Genomic DNA, 17647 nt, shown 5'->3' with positions numbered 1-17647 from the left:
GTTACTGATCCAATTTGATCCTATTTCAGTGTTTTTAACCTGATATTTAATCATGTTACATGAAAATATGATGTCTACAGGCACGTAGCCATTTGTTTCAGTACGGAAGATTGCAAAGCTTTATATTTAGGTAATTCTTAGTGTTGGTTCAGCTGTGATAGCAAATATCTTACGAAAATTTTGGTAGCTATGGTAGCTACAATGGTTTATTATTTATGATAATAAAAACACACAGTTGATTTATTTGAATTCGTAAACAAAAAACGATGACTTTGCCTTTGGTAGAGAAATCTGAAAATTTTCTTACGTAAAAAAAACTTATTTCACGTATTTACCCAAGTACACAGCAAATGCCCGTGTGTATTCCTTATGTAACGAAATTCCGTTGGTATCCTCAAAACAGTTTCGGCCCAATAGTGTTTTCAGGCTGCATGCGACACAGAGATTACATCTTCCTTGCTGTAACTCGCATTTGATGGTGTAAACCTACACGTGTTATTTGTCATCATTCTCTGGATGGTCAATTAATGAATTTATAACAGGTATAATTAGTAGTAACACAACTTCGGTTACTCAACAAAGGTTCCCATTTGGCATTTCTCCTGTCTGAAGTAAATACTCAACATTATAAATTAAGGTCTGTAATGGCAAATGTATTGTATGTTATGTAATATGTGGATGTAAGTGATGCAAGAGGGTTTATCAACTAAGTTACAAAAACAAACATCGATCAAAGGATTAACCGATAACTCACTGATTGATTAATTACTTTTATCTTCTAGCGAATTTGTCAAAAGGCAGTGTGTGTAGATGACTACACCCTGTCGTAAAGTGTAAGTGCAAAAACAACATCCTCCCTTCAAAGAATTAACCACCCTTGCGTTGATTGATTGATTGCTCATTATTGGTTAACTGAATTACTTAGAATAGTGGACATCATACAATTAGTTGCCAGGTGTGCTATCTTGGGAGACCAATCAGAGGTTTATCTGGTTTTCACCAACGAAACACGTGAAACGATGTGTTACTTTTTCGCAAATGAGACAGTTGTAAGACACGCGACACAGAGCAGGATTACTTACCATCTGCAGATGAATGGAATACGATTTCTTTTACGTGGATATTGATGGATACATTCCTGAACAAGGTAGTAGCCGGACATCGTTGCTATAAAATCTGTCTGTTTTACATTCATGTTTTGCATTTTGTTTTAATTTATTTGTTGTAGCATTCAGCAGAATCTGTATGACAGAAAAAACACACTAGATCGCGTATGTGTGTGAAATAAGATCCACATTGGCATTCTATACAATGTATAAATGTTGCTGTTATGTTAGAAATTTACTATGAGTATAAGCAGGTCGTGTGTTCTTTTATTAATTTTCAGAATCATACAAGTATGACAATAAGCTAACTAGGGTTATGAGACAAAATATAGAGACGTTTTCCGTCCTAATAGTTTTTTACCATTTCTGCCACAGACAGATGATTAACCTTCAAAGTGTTTCATTTGTTTTCATAATACATTTGGAATGAAGTAAAAATGACTTCACCTCAGTTGATCTGTCTATAATTAAACTATCAATTGCGCTTACGGACAGCGCAGCAGAGGTCACGAACCAGTCACGAATTCTGGGATATCATCCGGGTACTCACTGGAGAAAAACAATAACAAAAGTTTACACCAGTCCACGGAAATTGCTCCGCATCAGTGCCCCTTTAACTGGTAAGCTCTCTAGCTGTGACATGTTGAATATTGCAGCTGCATCCATTACACTCTCTGTTACATGCTCTGGTATCAGCAAACGAGAAAGTCCATCAGCATTAGCATTGTTCTTGGATGTTCTGTATACAATGTTGTAATTGTATGCTGACAACATTATGGCCCACTGTTAGCATCTGGCGGCTGCAAGTGGAGGAATCGCTGTCTTTAATCCCAAGATCTTCACCAATGGCTGTTGATCAGTAATTAGTGTAAACTTCTTGCTGATCAAGTAATGAGACAATTTGCGCACACCAAACACTATTGCTAGTGATTCTTTGTCTATTTGCGTATAGTTTTGCGCTGTCTTTGTCAGTGTCCGAGAGGTGAAAGCAATAGGTTTTTCACCTTGTTTTATGATATGAGACAGCAAAGCGACCACACCATAAGGTGAGGCATCACAAGCCAAAGTTACTGGTAAATCTGGATCATAATGCACTAGCACGTCTGCTGATGACAACATAATCTTTGCTTTGTTGAAGGCTGCGTCAACATTTTCTGACCACTTGTATTCTGTTCCCTTCTCAAGAAGTTTGTTCAATGGTCTGATGACCATAGACAGATTTGGCAAAAATCTGTTGTGATAATTCAACAGTCCTAGGAAACTACACAGCTGCAACACATTTTCTAGAACCATAGTATTCAATACAGCATTCACCTTCTCTTCGGTGGTGTGAAGACCATCCCGATCAATCTTGTGTCCTTGGTACACAATGGATTCCTGGAAGAAGAAGCATTTCTCTCTTGACACACTCTTGTAATTGACTCAACACCTTGTTGAGGTTTCTGAGGTGTTCATCTACAGTTTGACAAGTGATGAGCAGATCGTCCATATAGCACAACACTCCTGGTGTTTCCCCGAAGTACTTGTTCCATGGTCCTTTGAAATATTGCTGGTGCAGAGGCTACTCTAAAGGGTAATCTACTGAAAGAGAAAAGTCCCTTCTGAGTGCTCAATATGAGTAACCTTTTCAACTCATCATCTACCAGCATTAGTTGGTGTGCATTGTAGAGATCTAGCTTTGTGAACTCCTGTCCTCCTAACAGATTTGCAAATAAATCTTTTATTCGTGGCAGCGGGTATTCAACATGCTTTAATACTGAGTTAAGAGTCACCTTGAAATCTCCACACAGACGAACTGATATATTTATTCTTCTTTACTACTGGTGTTGCCCACTCACTACAGTCTACTGGTTCTAAGATGTTGTCTTTCACCAGTCTATCTATTTCATCATCCATCCTCTGGGAAGGAATATGACATGGGACGCACTTTCACAAACTTCGGACTTGTGTCTTCTTCAGCATTGACCTTCACTTTCACATTTATCAATGCACCTAGTTCTTTATTGAACACATCTGCATGACTATGCAAAATGTCCTGTAACTTCTCCTTGGCTTCCCTTGGAACAGCTTTGATCTGACGTATAGCTGGCCAGTCCAGCTGTATCTTGTATACCCGAGACCATCCAAACAGAGCTGGGCCTGCTCCTTCTAGAACGAATAACCTCAGATCATGATGCACTCTGATGTACTGCACACTCACACTTATTGTCTCTTTTGGTCTTACAGGTTCATGTGGGTATGTCTTTAACATCACATTCGTCTCTTCCTAGGGTAGTCTGGCAAATCTCTTCTTGTATTCTTCACAAGAAATTATGGAGTAAGCTGAGCCTGTGTCAAGCTCAATCTTTAACTCAGTCCCTTCCACAACAGGATTAAACCAAATACTGTCAATCACTTCCATGTCATCTTAAATAGCACAGAGGTAACTCACTTTCATCACTCACGGTTTCTGTTGTTTGACTCTTTACTTCTTCCTTGTGATGAATTTGACCCTTCTTCTCATTTCCATGGTAACCACCCTTCTGGGATTTCTGTTTATTTTTACAAACAAACTGAGTGCGGCCTATCTTCAGACATTTGTAACACTCCACACTTTTCAACCAACAGTCTTTGGAATCATGGTTTGTCTTTCCACACGAGTTGCAGTTAGGGAATTGCTTCCTTCTGTCTTCTCTCCCACGATTTTACCCTTTAGACAACCTGTTTACCTGTTGACGCTTTCACACTCAATTCCTGCATGTCTTTGGCAGCAGTTTCCATAAAAACGGCAATTTCGACAGCTTTTTCCCAAGTCAAGGCCTTCTTCTGATACCAGACGTTTTTGAATAGAGTTGTTTGACAAACCACACACAAACTGATCTCTAAGCTGATCATTGAGACCTTGTTTGAAATCACAATGTTGCGGTCAATTGTTAAGAGTACATATCCCACGTACTGTGTGCTTTGTCAGAAGGCTCTATGTTTCCTATGGTAGCCATCGTTTGGTTCCTGGATGCATGTGGATCAGATGAATCCTCGTCCCTAATTATGTTATGTTCTCAACGTGGCAGAACAACATGAAGCATGACAAAACAATGGTGTCTTCTAACCATGTGCTTGGCTGATTATTCAATCTCCAAAAATGCCAGAGTACACAAGGGGACATAACTCCCAGCATGACAAGACAACTCTGTGGCAATAGGGTGCTTGATTCGCTACTACTATGTCAATACACTACACTAGACCATTAAATGTGTTCAGGTTGTTCTGTGTAACCAACGGTTGTCTGACAGTAAACATGGTAAATATATTATTGACCTTCAGTAAGGTAAACTTACCTGTCGCAGGGATTTGACGACTTTATCTGGTTTGTGCTTCCTGTGTGACTTGCTCCGCCCATGTCCCTCATGTGCCAGTTTCCCCTCGCCTTTAGTAAACAAATGCTTGTGTTTGGATTTCCATTTAAAGAAATGCTTTTTACTTTTGCTATCTGTTAAATTGTCCAAATCTGGCACAAATGTCTTTGTTTTTTCGTTCTGGTTGTTATTCTCCTGATTTTTCTTCCTCTTCTTCTTGTGTTTCTTCACCTGAAAATTAGTGTCAGATGTTATCTAAATCAGTATCGGTAAATAAATTCAATTTTGTTTACAGTATTATCCTAAAATCTTGCCCTGTTAGCTATATGATCTGATACTCAACATGCTCAAAGTATCAGAGCAAAGTCTGAGTTCTGACTGAGAAAGTTTCTGGCAATATTACATCAGGGGACAGTAGAAATTGGCCTCATACATTGTACTCATATGGGGCTCTGAACCCAAGCCTTCTGCATGACGATCAAACACTTTACCACAGAAGCTACCCCTTTGCCTTCATAGCAATCATCCAGGTGGGTGAGTTGAGGATAACACTGCTTTTAACAGTATTAAAGTAACATTCTGATGCAGTAGCTTGATAAGGAAGGATGCCTGATGTTGATGCATGTCTCTAAGTAACGGTAAGACCCACGAGCAAATTTACTGGTTTAGTCTTACGCCGCTCAACAACAACATTCGAGTGCTCTGTGCACAGTTGAATCTGGACCAGACAACCCTGCGATCAACATCATAAGCATCATTTCTACACAATTGGGAGCAAATTCAAGGCAAAGTAGGACACAAATACACAACTATACATGTCTGGTATGTCCAAGGGATGCAATTCTGCACAGCAAGTTGTGGAACTTTAGACGTCCGAGCCACCCTGGGCAAGTCAGAAACAGACATACACTCCTCTTCACAAAGATAGGAGGATTTCATGTGAAACTGCCAGTCACAACTTCAGGCAGAATGTTGTCATTGTTATCAATGATAATACAAACAAAAACAATGCAGCAGTTTTACAAGTATGACGGAAAGGAGAGATTTCCTCACATCGAACTAGATGATGGTGCTGGTGAACATGACGAACACGACAGTCACAAGATTGTCTGTTACTAACAATAAGCATCTATTGTAACAAAGGAGCTGTCTACCCATAAAAAAGTGTTCCTCTTCGTCATAGCCGCTTGTAAATGTCACAGAAGTCACAGGGGCTTGTAACGCTGAAAACTGCCATCAAGGTATATATAGTAGTAATATCCCATTGGGGACAATATATACCTTGATGGCAGTTTTCAGCGTTACAAGCCCCTGTGACTTCTGTGACATTTATAAGTGGGTATGACTATATACTATATAAAGGCTTGTAACGCTGAAAACTGCCATTAAGGTATATATTGTCCCCAATGGGATATTACTACTATATATACCTTGATGGCAGTTTTCAGCGTTACAAGCTAGTCGTAATACCCCATTCGGGACAATATATACCTTGATGGCAGTTTTCAGCGTTACAAGCTAGTCGTAATACCCCATTCGGGACAATATATACCTTGATGGCAGTTTTCAGCGTTACAAGCTAGTAGTAATACCCCATTAGGGACAATATATACCTTGATGGCAGTTTTCAGCGTTACAAGCCCCTGTGACTTCTGTGACATTTTCAAGCGGGTATGACTATATACTACTATATAAATGCTTGTAACGCTGAAAACTGCCATCAAGGTATATATTGTACTATATATAGTAGTAATACCGTAATACCCCATTCGGGACAATATATACCTTGATGGCAGTTTTCAGCGTTACAAGCCCCTGTGACAGAAGTTACCATAATGGCATAAGCAACCAAATTTAACTTGTACACATGACAAAAAATATACAGTCAAACACTTGAATTTGTGGTTCTGTGAAGTACAGGACTGGTCCCCGGATAATCTCTATGTCATCATCATATTGTGACTGTCTTGAACCTCGGCAACCTCTTGCAAATACCAGCGTGATCAGGCACCTCGTCTACCAGCTGATCACACTGATGATATTCTGTATTTCATTCCAAATATTCTTTATTTTATCAATTCAGTTGAGCGGCATATGACAATAAATATTCTATAAACTATCTTACCTTCGTTTTCACATTTGTCTCAGTAGGTAGCCTGCTATCCTCGTCTGATTCCATTTCCCTCTGACGGTGTGAAATAGCAAAGACACTTTCCCACGTGCACTTGTTGTACACTGTAAACTTCCGGTAATGTGCGCATGACAGTTGTTCTGAACGGGAAGTAAACGGGAAACAGAACGTCAACACTTGGCGCCAGATTTCGAGAAGAAAAGCGACAGCTTGTTTGAAGAAAACTGAGGTAGGGTACAGCAAAAAATGTTCCAGTGGTGTTACTTACATCACTGTACCGACCCGTTCACTGAAATTTTGCTCAGATTGAGAATATTTTAGACTTTGTGCTTTTTTATGATCTGTCGACATAAAAAATCGTCTGCAAGATTTTAAGGGGGCCGATTTTGTTAAGAAACCTTTCGAGTAACACTGCCTTTCGGAGTTGTTGTTTCGTTTTTTTAACTCCTGAGGACTTTACCGGGCACATTTTTTCAGATTAATGAGCGCTCCCCAAAGATCGGAAAGGTTACCAAACCTAAGCCTACTTTAACGTGCGTAACCTTAACTCCAAACCCTAATCTAAAGTAAAGGATCGTAAACTCCAAATCCTAATCCTGACCCTAAACCCGGAAGTGAGACTAGTCTTTGGACTTTTTTCACAACATTCTGAATGACCTCAACCCCATGAAAATGATGATCGATATTTATAAGCTATGATTCACTATTACACTCAAAGAGTTGTGAGTTGTGTTTTTTCTTTTTCACTTTTTTGTTTTTTCTCACTCTGGGAAAGATCTAGTTCATATGAATAAACTCGTATTACACCTTGGTATAATGCGAAGTCATCTAGTTACATGCTGGACGAGGAAAGCTCATCCACATGTCACAGAAGTTCGATCACCTAGCACTTTTGCAATAATCTCACAAAACTACACAACAATATCAACTTCTGGTACACCACGAATGGACTTCACATTTTGTACCCATACTCTGTGACAAGACAGCGCTTTAAGCTAGTTAACCACTAGGCTACTTTTTGACATACTCACAGCCAAAACCAGTATTTTCTTTCCATTTCAGAATGAGTGAGACTGAAACCCTAAGTGATCAGAGCATGGCAGAAAGCACAGATATTAATGATGGACCCAAGAAACTTTGCCCCCCTTCCACACCAGAGTCACTACCAAGTATGTAGAAACTATTAGGGTTTATCTTAACATATTCGGTGGCCATTTCTTATTTCCATCTGCAGCAAATGTTAATAAGTGATTCAAAATTTGGAATTAAAACTTTCATTTTTCAGTTCTTTATATTCATTCACATAATGATAAGGCTTCAAAGGTTTGTTACAGGCTTTTGCTTTATATGTAAGGTCAGTAGAAGTAAGAACTCAGTGTAAATTCCAGTTTCAAATGTATTTGATAATTTTGCAAAAGCATCACATTTTAAGGAAAAAACATGACATTCTGATTAGTTCTTATTTCATTTTCCTTTTTACATTGCATTGTAACATTGCACTCAAAAATATGACATAGTTTTTAAAAAAAATAATTTTTGTTTCTCATAATTCGCTCACACTTTGTTGCAACAGTTTTCACAGGCAATGCTCATACAAGTAATTTCTGGTAATGTGCACAATCTTGTATTTTTCAGTTGATGTACAAGAGGAGATTGAGTGCCTGTATGAATTTGTTCCTGAAGTTGCTCAACACTTTAGAATCGTCAATAAGATAGGAGAGGGTAATTCAGTGTTACCACATTTCTTATGCCAAGTATTACATTTTTTAAATGATTTTTCTCAACCTTTTATTACCATACCCAAATACAATCTGTTACAATTGTTTCCATGAGTATATGTATGTATGCCCATGGAAGCAAACAAGGGAACATGTAGTAGAAGTGTTCATTTATTCTCTACCAATTTTCTTCACAACGCACGTATTGTACAGTGTGTGACATTCTAGGAATAAATAAAATAACAAGTGTACTTTCATGTGTTCCCTTATTTGTTTCAGTGAGTATATATGTATGCACAGCCACTTACATTATATGAAATAAGAAATACCTCAATGACCCTAGTGCTAGTTTTCAACTGTTGATGGCTTTCTGGGATGTTCAGAACAAGAGCTATAATTAACAGCAAAATGAATAAACCCAGAATTCCATATGATGCTGGGCCAAAGCTGTAGCGGTAAACAAGGCAGCAACTAAGAGTAATGCTTGTTGCCATTACAGGCACATTCAGCTCTGTGTTCCAAGCCTGCCTTCGACATCACCCGGAAGTAAAGCAGCAGTTTGCCCTGAAACACATCATTCCGACCAGTCATCCGTCTCGGATTGAGGGAGAACTACGGTGCTTGCAGGAAATTGGGTATGTTTGTCTTCTATATTATAAACAGTCCAGGATGAACATTCATGACACAGATGTGCTCTGTGGTGTGAAATGAAGAAATCCAACCTATAATTTGTTCACCATAAATCCAGCTTGGATGCGAACACTTGCAGGGAGATTAATGCATGATGTTATTATAAGATCCTTCCTTAGTCAGTCAGCAGTGCTTCACCATTAATGCATACTATCAAGAAACAAGTAGGCAGTCAGTTTGGACTGAACATGGTACCGAAGGTGTAGATTTGAGAGTGAAAAGGAGAAAGTTCAAGAAGACAGCAGCTTTTCAGAAAGAGCAAACCGCACTGTGCTCATGATAATCACCTCTGGTATTGAATGTATGACAAATATGACATCAAGAATGGATTTATGACATTTCGTTGTGGACTGCCAGTAAAACTATTATATAAGTATTTAGAAAGTGAATTTAATTAACAAATACTGCTTTATGTTGACCATATGTCATGTATTTCCTGTTTTATTACATTAGTAATCAGTTACCAGCAAGTGCCTTGTAATCAGGAGCCTCTGGTCCCGTTGTTCTTGATGAAAAAACAAATGATACCATTATGTGTGGCAACCTCTTCTTTAACATCTTAGTAGTAGGTCAGTTCTGTGTGCTGGAGAAAACATAACATAATCTCTGATACTGTGTATTTCAGGGGATGCGAGAATGTGATAGGTGTGGAGCTATGCATCAGAAACAGAGACCATGTTGTTATCGTCATGCCCTACTTTGCACACGATAAATTCCCAGTGAGTCCACTCATTTGTCTTTTACACTGATGGTCTTGTCAGTATGTGATGTGAGAATGTGTAAATGTTTAATTGTCTAGTCTCCAGTGAACACAGTGGACAATGTAACAAGACCTTGTCTCTTGGATGTGAAGTATTTTGTTGCTTAGTTTGTAAGCAATGAATACAATGTATGGCATGTACAAATTACAATGCATATCACAGGGATTGGGATGGTCAGCTTTGACAATGGGCCATTTTCAGGATTTCTGGCCATTTTCTGAATTTAAAATGGGCCACTGCCCTTCTATCAATAGTAAACTTCAAAATTTTAATAGGCCCTTTCTTGTTCTAGTACACAAAAAGGCAAAAGGCCCCTGCCTTTCCCAATCCCTGCATTTCATAAAAATTATGTAAAGAATATGAATTGTATAGATTGATGCTCATGCTTTTAATCACTGGATTGGCTGGCTGAAATATTGCTGATTGCAGCAGTAAACACAAACTAAAGCTATTATTAGTGAATACGAATATTTTCATGCTTTGTGAAACTCTCTGTTGCCAGGATTATGTGCTGGAGATGTCACTGACAGAGGTACGAGATTATATGCGCAACCTTCTCATAGCTCTCCGACGTGTGCACAAGTTTGACATCATACACAGAGATGTAAAACCCAGCAACTTCCTCTACAACCGAGAGACCAAACAGTATGTGGCAGTTTCCTTCTAGCATATTATTGATAACAAGCTGTAGTCTGCAGTAAATATAAGTGTGTCAAACAGTGTTTTAGTATTAATTGGTGCAGGGTGCTCAAGGCATGAAAATTTCTTGGATTTCCAGTTCGTATTGTAAAGGCCGTAAGTCAGCGTTTTCCTTAGATTGGACTTGAAAACAACCAACGTAATTTGAAACGACCCTTAATTTCACCATTACTACACATCAGTCTTTATCCATAACTATGTCCAAAATACAAAAGCTGACTGGCTTAACCTCTTGGTCATGTGGACACGATGCCCGACTTCAGATCAGAAGGTTCTAATCCCAGCATGGGACTCGGAAATTTTATGGCCACCTCATTTGCATTCAGTATAAATGCTTCGAACATTACTGGTAAAAGCATGAATTAGTTGAGGACAAATCTGTACCCTCATACTGTGTTTGATGCAGGATCTAGAATGTACTATAAGATACAGGGTTGTTTCTTATAGTTTGTTATGATGTTGGCCTTCAGTAACCCATTCTTGTAAGAGGCAACTGACAGGATTGGATGGTTAGACTCACTAACTTTGTTGACACATGTCACTGGTGCCCATTTGTACAGATCGATACAGATGCTGTTGATCACTAGATTGGCTGGTCCAGACTTGATTATGTATTTACCACCGCCGTATAACTGGAATATTACTGAGTGCGGCATTAAACTAAAGTCACTTACTGGTACTTTGTTCCTTACACAGGAAACTTCCCAGGAACATCAAAGTATTAATATATTTTTATCGGACATTACATGAATGAAATTATCTTGTTGATGTTTTTCTTTTGTCAAGTTCCTATGTTGCAAGACTAGTTTGAATATTTCCATGTATTGGTTCTGTGCAGGTTTTCCTTGGTAGACTTTGGCTTGGCCCATCAAGCCCCAGTGTGCCTGATGAAGAAATGCAAGACATCTCCCAGTGTAGATGTAAAACTCTCCGACAAACACAAGTCAGTCCCACTATCTCCATCCAAAAAATATCTCCAAGACAACAATGTCAAGGTAATTCAGGAATGCATCTACGTCCTAGTAAGGACCTTTCAAATGTTTCACAGACTCAAATTTGAAAGTTGTTAGACCAGAACATGTACAGTTTATAATTACTATCACACTTGGGTGATTTTACCTCATGTCCCTCATGACTGCCTCAGTGGTGTTGTGGTTAGAGCCTGTTTGAGGAGAGCGAAAGGTTGCTGGCCGCATCATAACAAAAGACGTTCAAGTACGGTACTTGTTGGTCCCTACCTGGCACTCCACAGTAATAAGTACAACGATGACTGGTCGGCTCGGAGTCAGTATATTGATATCAGGGGTATTGATGCGTTACTGCTGCATTGCATCTCAGTTAACGAGCATTATAAAACCAGCTTAAGACCTGGCTAGTACAAGATTAATAGTGTTGGTTGCGAGATGTTGAAACATTCACAGGTATCTTATGAATGATCTATGTATGTAATACTACTAGCAGTAGCAGCACTGCTACTTGACAGCTTCAGGTAGTGAGTTCTACAAACTTTTTGTCATCTCCTTGTATGGCTGATAATCAGTACAAACCCTGTTCTCAAGCCTGGCAGTGATAGTACTGATAAATGTATTTGAACTTCTAGTCTCCAGCATCCACTGACTTGAAAAGGGAACAACCTACTGACCAGAAGCCAGGCATCAGTGGGAAACTTGCTGCACATCGACGGCAGTACACACCACCAACAGCAAATCTTGACATGCTCCACTTGTCAAACAAAATTAAGTCCCCACGGCGCATGTTGCTGGCCAAGAGGGCTCTGATGATAAAGGAAGGTCAGGTCTCCAGTAAGCAGCGTTCGTCGTCATCGTCATCACGGCCAGGGAATCAGAATACATGTCAATGTTTCGGACAGCCCATGGTGTGCAGCATTTGTGTAGCCCGGTGAGTTAAGTATCTTATAAAGGCTAGTGAGTTTGGTTTTATATCTCTAAGCAGTATTCCAGCAGGGGGCACCAGATATATATGGCGAGGGACACATGGCAGTACTGTGTGACGCCAATTTCTCAAGAATTTTATTCACTGGAATATGGACAGTGGCATAAAAATATCTGGCTCACTTGTACATTTGCTTGTCACGATCATTGGGAATTCTTTTCATCAAACTGAATTCAGTTTCAATAAGTCTTTGATAATTCTCTGGTTCCAGGAGCAATCAGACTGCCCCACGTGCAGGTACACCAGGTTTCCGCTCACCTGAGGTTCTCATGAAGTGTCCTGACCAATCAACTGGTGAGTACCTTACCCTGGATCAAGAGATGGTTACATTTAAGAGCAATGCAGATTTGCCAGAGTTCTAAATATCACATTGATGATGTCATCAGTTGTCATCAATGTAAAACTGTCTCTCAGGATGACATTGTGTGTCACTGATGGTCATCAATGGGAATCTGTGTCTTGATACTGTGTTTCACCAATAGTCATCAATTTGACACTGTTGTGATGACATTGTGTTTCACCGATGGCCATCAATGTGAAACTGTCTCTCAGGATGGCATTGTGTTTCACTGATGGTTATCAGTGTGAAACTGTCTCTTAGGATGACATTGTGTTTCACTAATGGTCATCAATGCGTATCTGTTGTGATGACATTGTATTTCTCAGGTGGTCATCGATGTGAAACTGTCATGATATTGTGTTTCTCCGAATGTCATCAATGTGAAACTGTCTCTTAGGATGACATTGTGTTTCATTAATGGTCATCAATGTGAATCTGTTGTGATGACATTGTATTTTTCAGGTGGTCATCAATGTGAAACTGTCTCTCAGGATGACATTGTGTTTCACTGATGTCATCAATGTGAAACTGTCTCTTAGGATGACATTGTGTTTCACTAATGGTCATCAATGTGAATCTGTCATGCTGATATTGTGTTTCTCAGGTGGTCATCAGTGTGAAACTATCATGATATTGTGTTTCTCTGATGGCCATCAATGTGAAACTGTCATGATGATATTGTGTTTCTCTGATGGTCATCAATGTGAAACTGTCATGGTGATATTGTCTTTCTCAGGTGGTCATCAATGTGAAACTGTCATGATATTGTGTTTCTCTGATGGTCATCAATGTGAAACTGTCATGATGATATTGTGTTTCTCTGATGGTCATCAATGTGAAACTGTCATGGTGATATTGTCTTTCTCAGGTGGTCATCAATGTGAAACTGTCATGATATTGTGTTTCTCAGGTGGTCATCAATGTGAAACTGTCATGATATTGTGTTTCTCTGATGGTCATCAATGTGAAACTGTCATGGTGATATTGTGTTTCTCAGGTGGTCATCAATGTGAAACTGTCATGATGATATTGTGTTTCTCAGGTGGTCATCAATGTGAAACTGTCTTGTCGTGATGGCATTGTGTGTCACTGGTGGGCATCATTGTCATTTGTGGTGGACAATGAGACAGTCTGTCGTTTATGATAATATTTTGTTTCAGCTGTGGATATCTGGTCTGCCGGGGTCATCTTCTTATCACTGCTCAGTGGCCGCTACCCATTCTTCCGAGCCAATGATGATGTCACAGCTCTAGCACAGATCATCTCCATCATGGGTAGTGAGGAGGTCAAGGTCGCTGCCAAAACATTTGGTAAGGTCACACTACAACATTTACATTTGAAGATATATTTTCCATTGTATCACCTTTCAAATTCATACAATTGCGAAATGTACTATAGTTGTCCAGATGATTCAGTGCATAATAAGCTTGTGAAAACCTGTAAGAAGTGCAGGTGGAAAAGTCAACTGTGTTTCATTCAGACGTGGGGTGGTGGAGTAGCTTAGTGGTCAAAGCACCTGCTCATCACACACTGAAGACCTGGGTTCAATACCTCATACAATGTGTGAAGCCCATTTTTGGTGTCCTTTCTTGTGATATTACTGGAATATTGCTAAAAGCAGCATCAACCATTCTCACTCACCTGTTGTAGTACCGGGCTTGATTTAGTGCTTTTGTTTTTTGCAGTGGTGCAGCCTAGTTATTAGTGTAACTTGCACCAGGTGCGAATCAGTCTTTGAGAAATAAATCAACAATAAATCTGACATTATTAGCATAAATTATCAGCTCATTTTTCTTCAAAACTTTGAGTACTTATGGCACTGAAACCATGCTATTTAGAGACACGTCTCAGTTTTGTCAGCTCTTGTAAACAGGGATAGCTGTGTCTATGTTTTTAAGGCTTCATGGGTAGCCTGCTAGTAGTACTACATCACGGGAATATGTTTATGTGCACCAAAACGTTTGATGTTTCAGCACACAATCAGAATTTGGCTGGTGCAACTAGGTTTTTGTCTTAAGTTGTACATGTTGCAAGTAGGGTAACTTGTCTTAAATCAAACCCTGGTTAGATGTCCAGTGATACATACCTAATATCATCCATTCCTATTTATAGGCAAGCACCTCACTTGCAGTCCTGTGACCCCAGCTGTGGACCTTAAACGACTGTGTGTGAAGCTGCGTAGCGCCCCTAGTCTCAAGACAGGAAACCAGACACAGAAAAATGCACACATTCCAGACAAAGAAAATTCATCAGATTTGTGGGAGAATGTTTCTGACTCATGCTTTGATTTGCTCAAACGTTTACTTGACCTTAATCCTGCAATGAGGATAACTGCTGAAGAAGCCCTCAGACACCCTTTCTTTGTAGACTGAGGAGTGTTAGCATCTTTTGGAGAATGGATCGGGTTGGCCCGTAAAATTACACAGGCAGTGCAGTATCAGAAAGAAGCTCCTTAACCGTGAAAAGGATACCTCTTCAGTTAAGAAAGTTCTTTAATTTTCAAGAAACCTCTCCACTTTCAAACGGTGTTTTCTCAGCTGGGAAAATGAGTTGTATCAGGTCAAAACAAAGTTACTCAACTGCCAAAAGGAAAGTCCTCAACTCTCCAGAAGAAGTTCTTCAACTGCTTCAACAGACTTATCTGAAAAAGATGTTCAGCTGGCCATGGAGGCCCCTACACCATCAAAGGAGACAATTGTCAAAGGGAGGCTTGTCAACTGTCAGAAGCAGGCTTATCTACATCCAAACGAAATCTCTGTAATTTGGCTATCTTCATGTCATCTTTGTGAACAAAATATAAATGAATTAACCAAAAACAGCCTAAATATTTACAAACGATATCACAATAATTTGATAATTTAACAAAGTAGATATATATGTTTCAAGTGAAAGATGCTGATCAACTATCTTTTGTCATATGTACACCAAAGTCATATCCAAATACACCCAGAAACATCATTGTAAACACTGCTAATAGAGGGGGTGAAACGGTATTAGTAGAACTGCAGTATTTTGCCTGAGGTTCAATATACCATGATTCAGTCTATGAAGTCGTTTTTCATACCATCATTTCTGCCAAGTCACAAAATGACAGTTTTGTTTTTTCAAATATCAAACATTTTTGTGATTTGTTTTTCACATTGTTTAGCAATGTATATTTGTCTCTTGTTCTCAGTTTTTAGCATTATATCTCAGATACCAAAAAGAAAAGGACTGAACTGAAGGCCAAGTACCGAATACGTACCGTACCATGGAACAAGCGTCCCCTTAGCATTTCAGCCCTAGATAACAGGCAGGTTAAACTCAAAGTTATCCTGCAACAACAGTAGTAAGTTTAGGTTACAAATTTATTTCCTTTTTGCTTGATTTTTGCAATATTTGTGATAGGAAAGTGTTCGAATGATCTGATCACTGCTTTTTTAGGTTCATAACGTTTATAGTGCCTAGACCCAGTGATGATAGGTTCTCATCCAAGATTGGACTTAAATAACTTGCCAGTGTTTAGTCTGGTTTTGATGAAAATTTGCTTTGGAAGTTTCTTGACATGAAGCTGACACTGTGATATGACTGATACAGGCTACTTGATTGATTTAAGCATATTTTATTCATTGAAGAAAAGGATTGGGAACAAGTTATCCAACTTGATGATGTCCTTTCCCAGTAGAGTTAGGGTTGGAAGAACACAATTTGTCAATCCACCTTGTAATGTATGTGAATTTTTATTTCACTCACCCCTTCACTTCCATCTCTTGAGGAGCTGGGTTAAGAAGCCTAGTGGTTAAAGAATTCCCTCTTCACGCACTCAGGTTTGATTCCCCACATGGGTACAATGTGTGAAGCCCCTGGTTGGCCCCCATCCCCATGGTGGCATTGCTGGAATATTGCTAAAAGTCACGTAAAACCCCATTCACTCACTAACTCACTCACCTCCGTTCAGAAGCTGTAAAACTTAAATTAAGCTTAATGTTGGATAAGTCTTAATCCCTCAAGATCTGGATTAAGGTTACTGCAGAAATGTCTATTTTCTTCTCAGACGTGTTCACTAAAGTCAGTAGATAATCTCTTAATGTCTTTGCCCTGAAATTGAACATCAGCATAATTAGACGTAAAGTTAGATTAATGTTCAAGACTGATTGAGATAGAAATTGTGTTGCATTTCCCTATTCCATAAACCAATTGTAGACAGTCCTAAAGCTTTTCCTATTACTGCAGGAGTTATGGTGAAGTCTGTGTTAATCTCATTTGGATTATTTTGTGGATGGTTTCGATGTCAGCTATTTATACATGACATTTTGAAATAAACAAGTAACAAATAAAATGCTTTACCTGCTCCAATGGAGTACCAATTTTATTAAACTCATGAGGATCTGGGTTAGAATTGATCTTCAGTAACCTGTGTTTGTCATAAGAGGCGACTGGTCAGGCACTGTCATCCTATCCCAGTTGTGTAGATCAGTGTCTATACTGTGGATCAGTGATTGTCTGGTCCAAACCTGATTATTTACAGGCCACCACCCTACAGCTGAAACACTGCTGAGCGTACCAAAAACTAATCTTATCTCTGGTCACACTACAGAACCTTTCCCTCATTTAACAAAGAGACGCTGGCGTAATATATTTATGTGATGATTTAATTCATACATGAAAATTTTCGGAAAGTTTAAGTTCTGTTAACATGCCTAATGCATGCTATCACCTATCGAACTAACTGAAATTGTGACCTAAATGAAATAATGAATACAGCAAAAACTGCTTTGCATATAGTTGTAAATATGAAGTGTTAATATTTTCGAATATTTAATGTTATTACAAAATGAACAAAAGTATGTTAGTTACATCTGTGTGTGATAAGGGAAGTGCCTTTGAACATGAAGTATGTGATGTGTGACATCTGAATAAACAATAACAAAAGAG

The 17647-nt window shown here is 39.0% G+C and overlaps 2 protein-coding genes across 2 annotated transcripts in view; one reads left to right on the top strand and one right to left on the bottom strand.

Moving 5' to 3' along the window:
• LOC137273221 (WD repeat-containing protein 46-like) overlaps positions 1-6703 on the bottom strand; it is a 19003-nt gene extending 12300 nt beyond the window's left edge. Inside the window, exons 1-2 of the mRNA XM_067805726.1 lie at positions 6567-6703; positions 4424-4672 (exon numbers count right to left, since the gene is read on the bottom strand). Of these exons, the coding sequence (XP_067661827.1) occupies positions 4424-4672; positions 6567-6620 (303 nt within the window). The 5' untranslated portion in view covers positions 6621-6703. The remainder of the gene's footprint in view (positions 1-4423; positions 4673-6566) is intronic.
• Positions 6699-17647, top strand: LOC137273222 (cell division cycle 7-related protein kinase-like). Its single transcript, XM_067805728.1, has 11 exons — positions 6699-6801; positions 7635-7741; positions 8208-8294; positions 8790-8925; positions 9606-9699; positions 10244-10386; positions 11279-11435; positions 12041-12339; positions 12605-12687; positions 13894-14043; positions 14846-17647. Exons 2-11 carry the CDS (start codon positions 7636-7638, stop codon positions 15103-15105), a joined length of 1515 nt encoding a protein of 504 aa, XP_067661829.1. The 5' UTR covers positions 6699-6801; position 7635; the 3' UTR covers positions 15106-17647.

Source organism: Haliotis asinina, chromosome 2 (assembly GCF_037392515.1).
Source record: "Haliotis asinina isolate JCU_RB_2024 chromosome 2, JCU_Hal_asi_v2, whole genome shotgun sequence".
Lineage (NCBI taxonomy): Eukaryota > Metazoa > Mollusca > Gastropoda > Lepetellida > Haliotidae > Haliotis > Haliotis asinina.
This window is presented reverse-complemented; position numbering and strand designations above follow the sequence as displayed.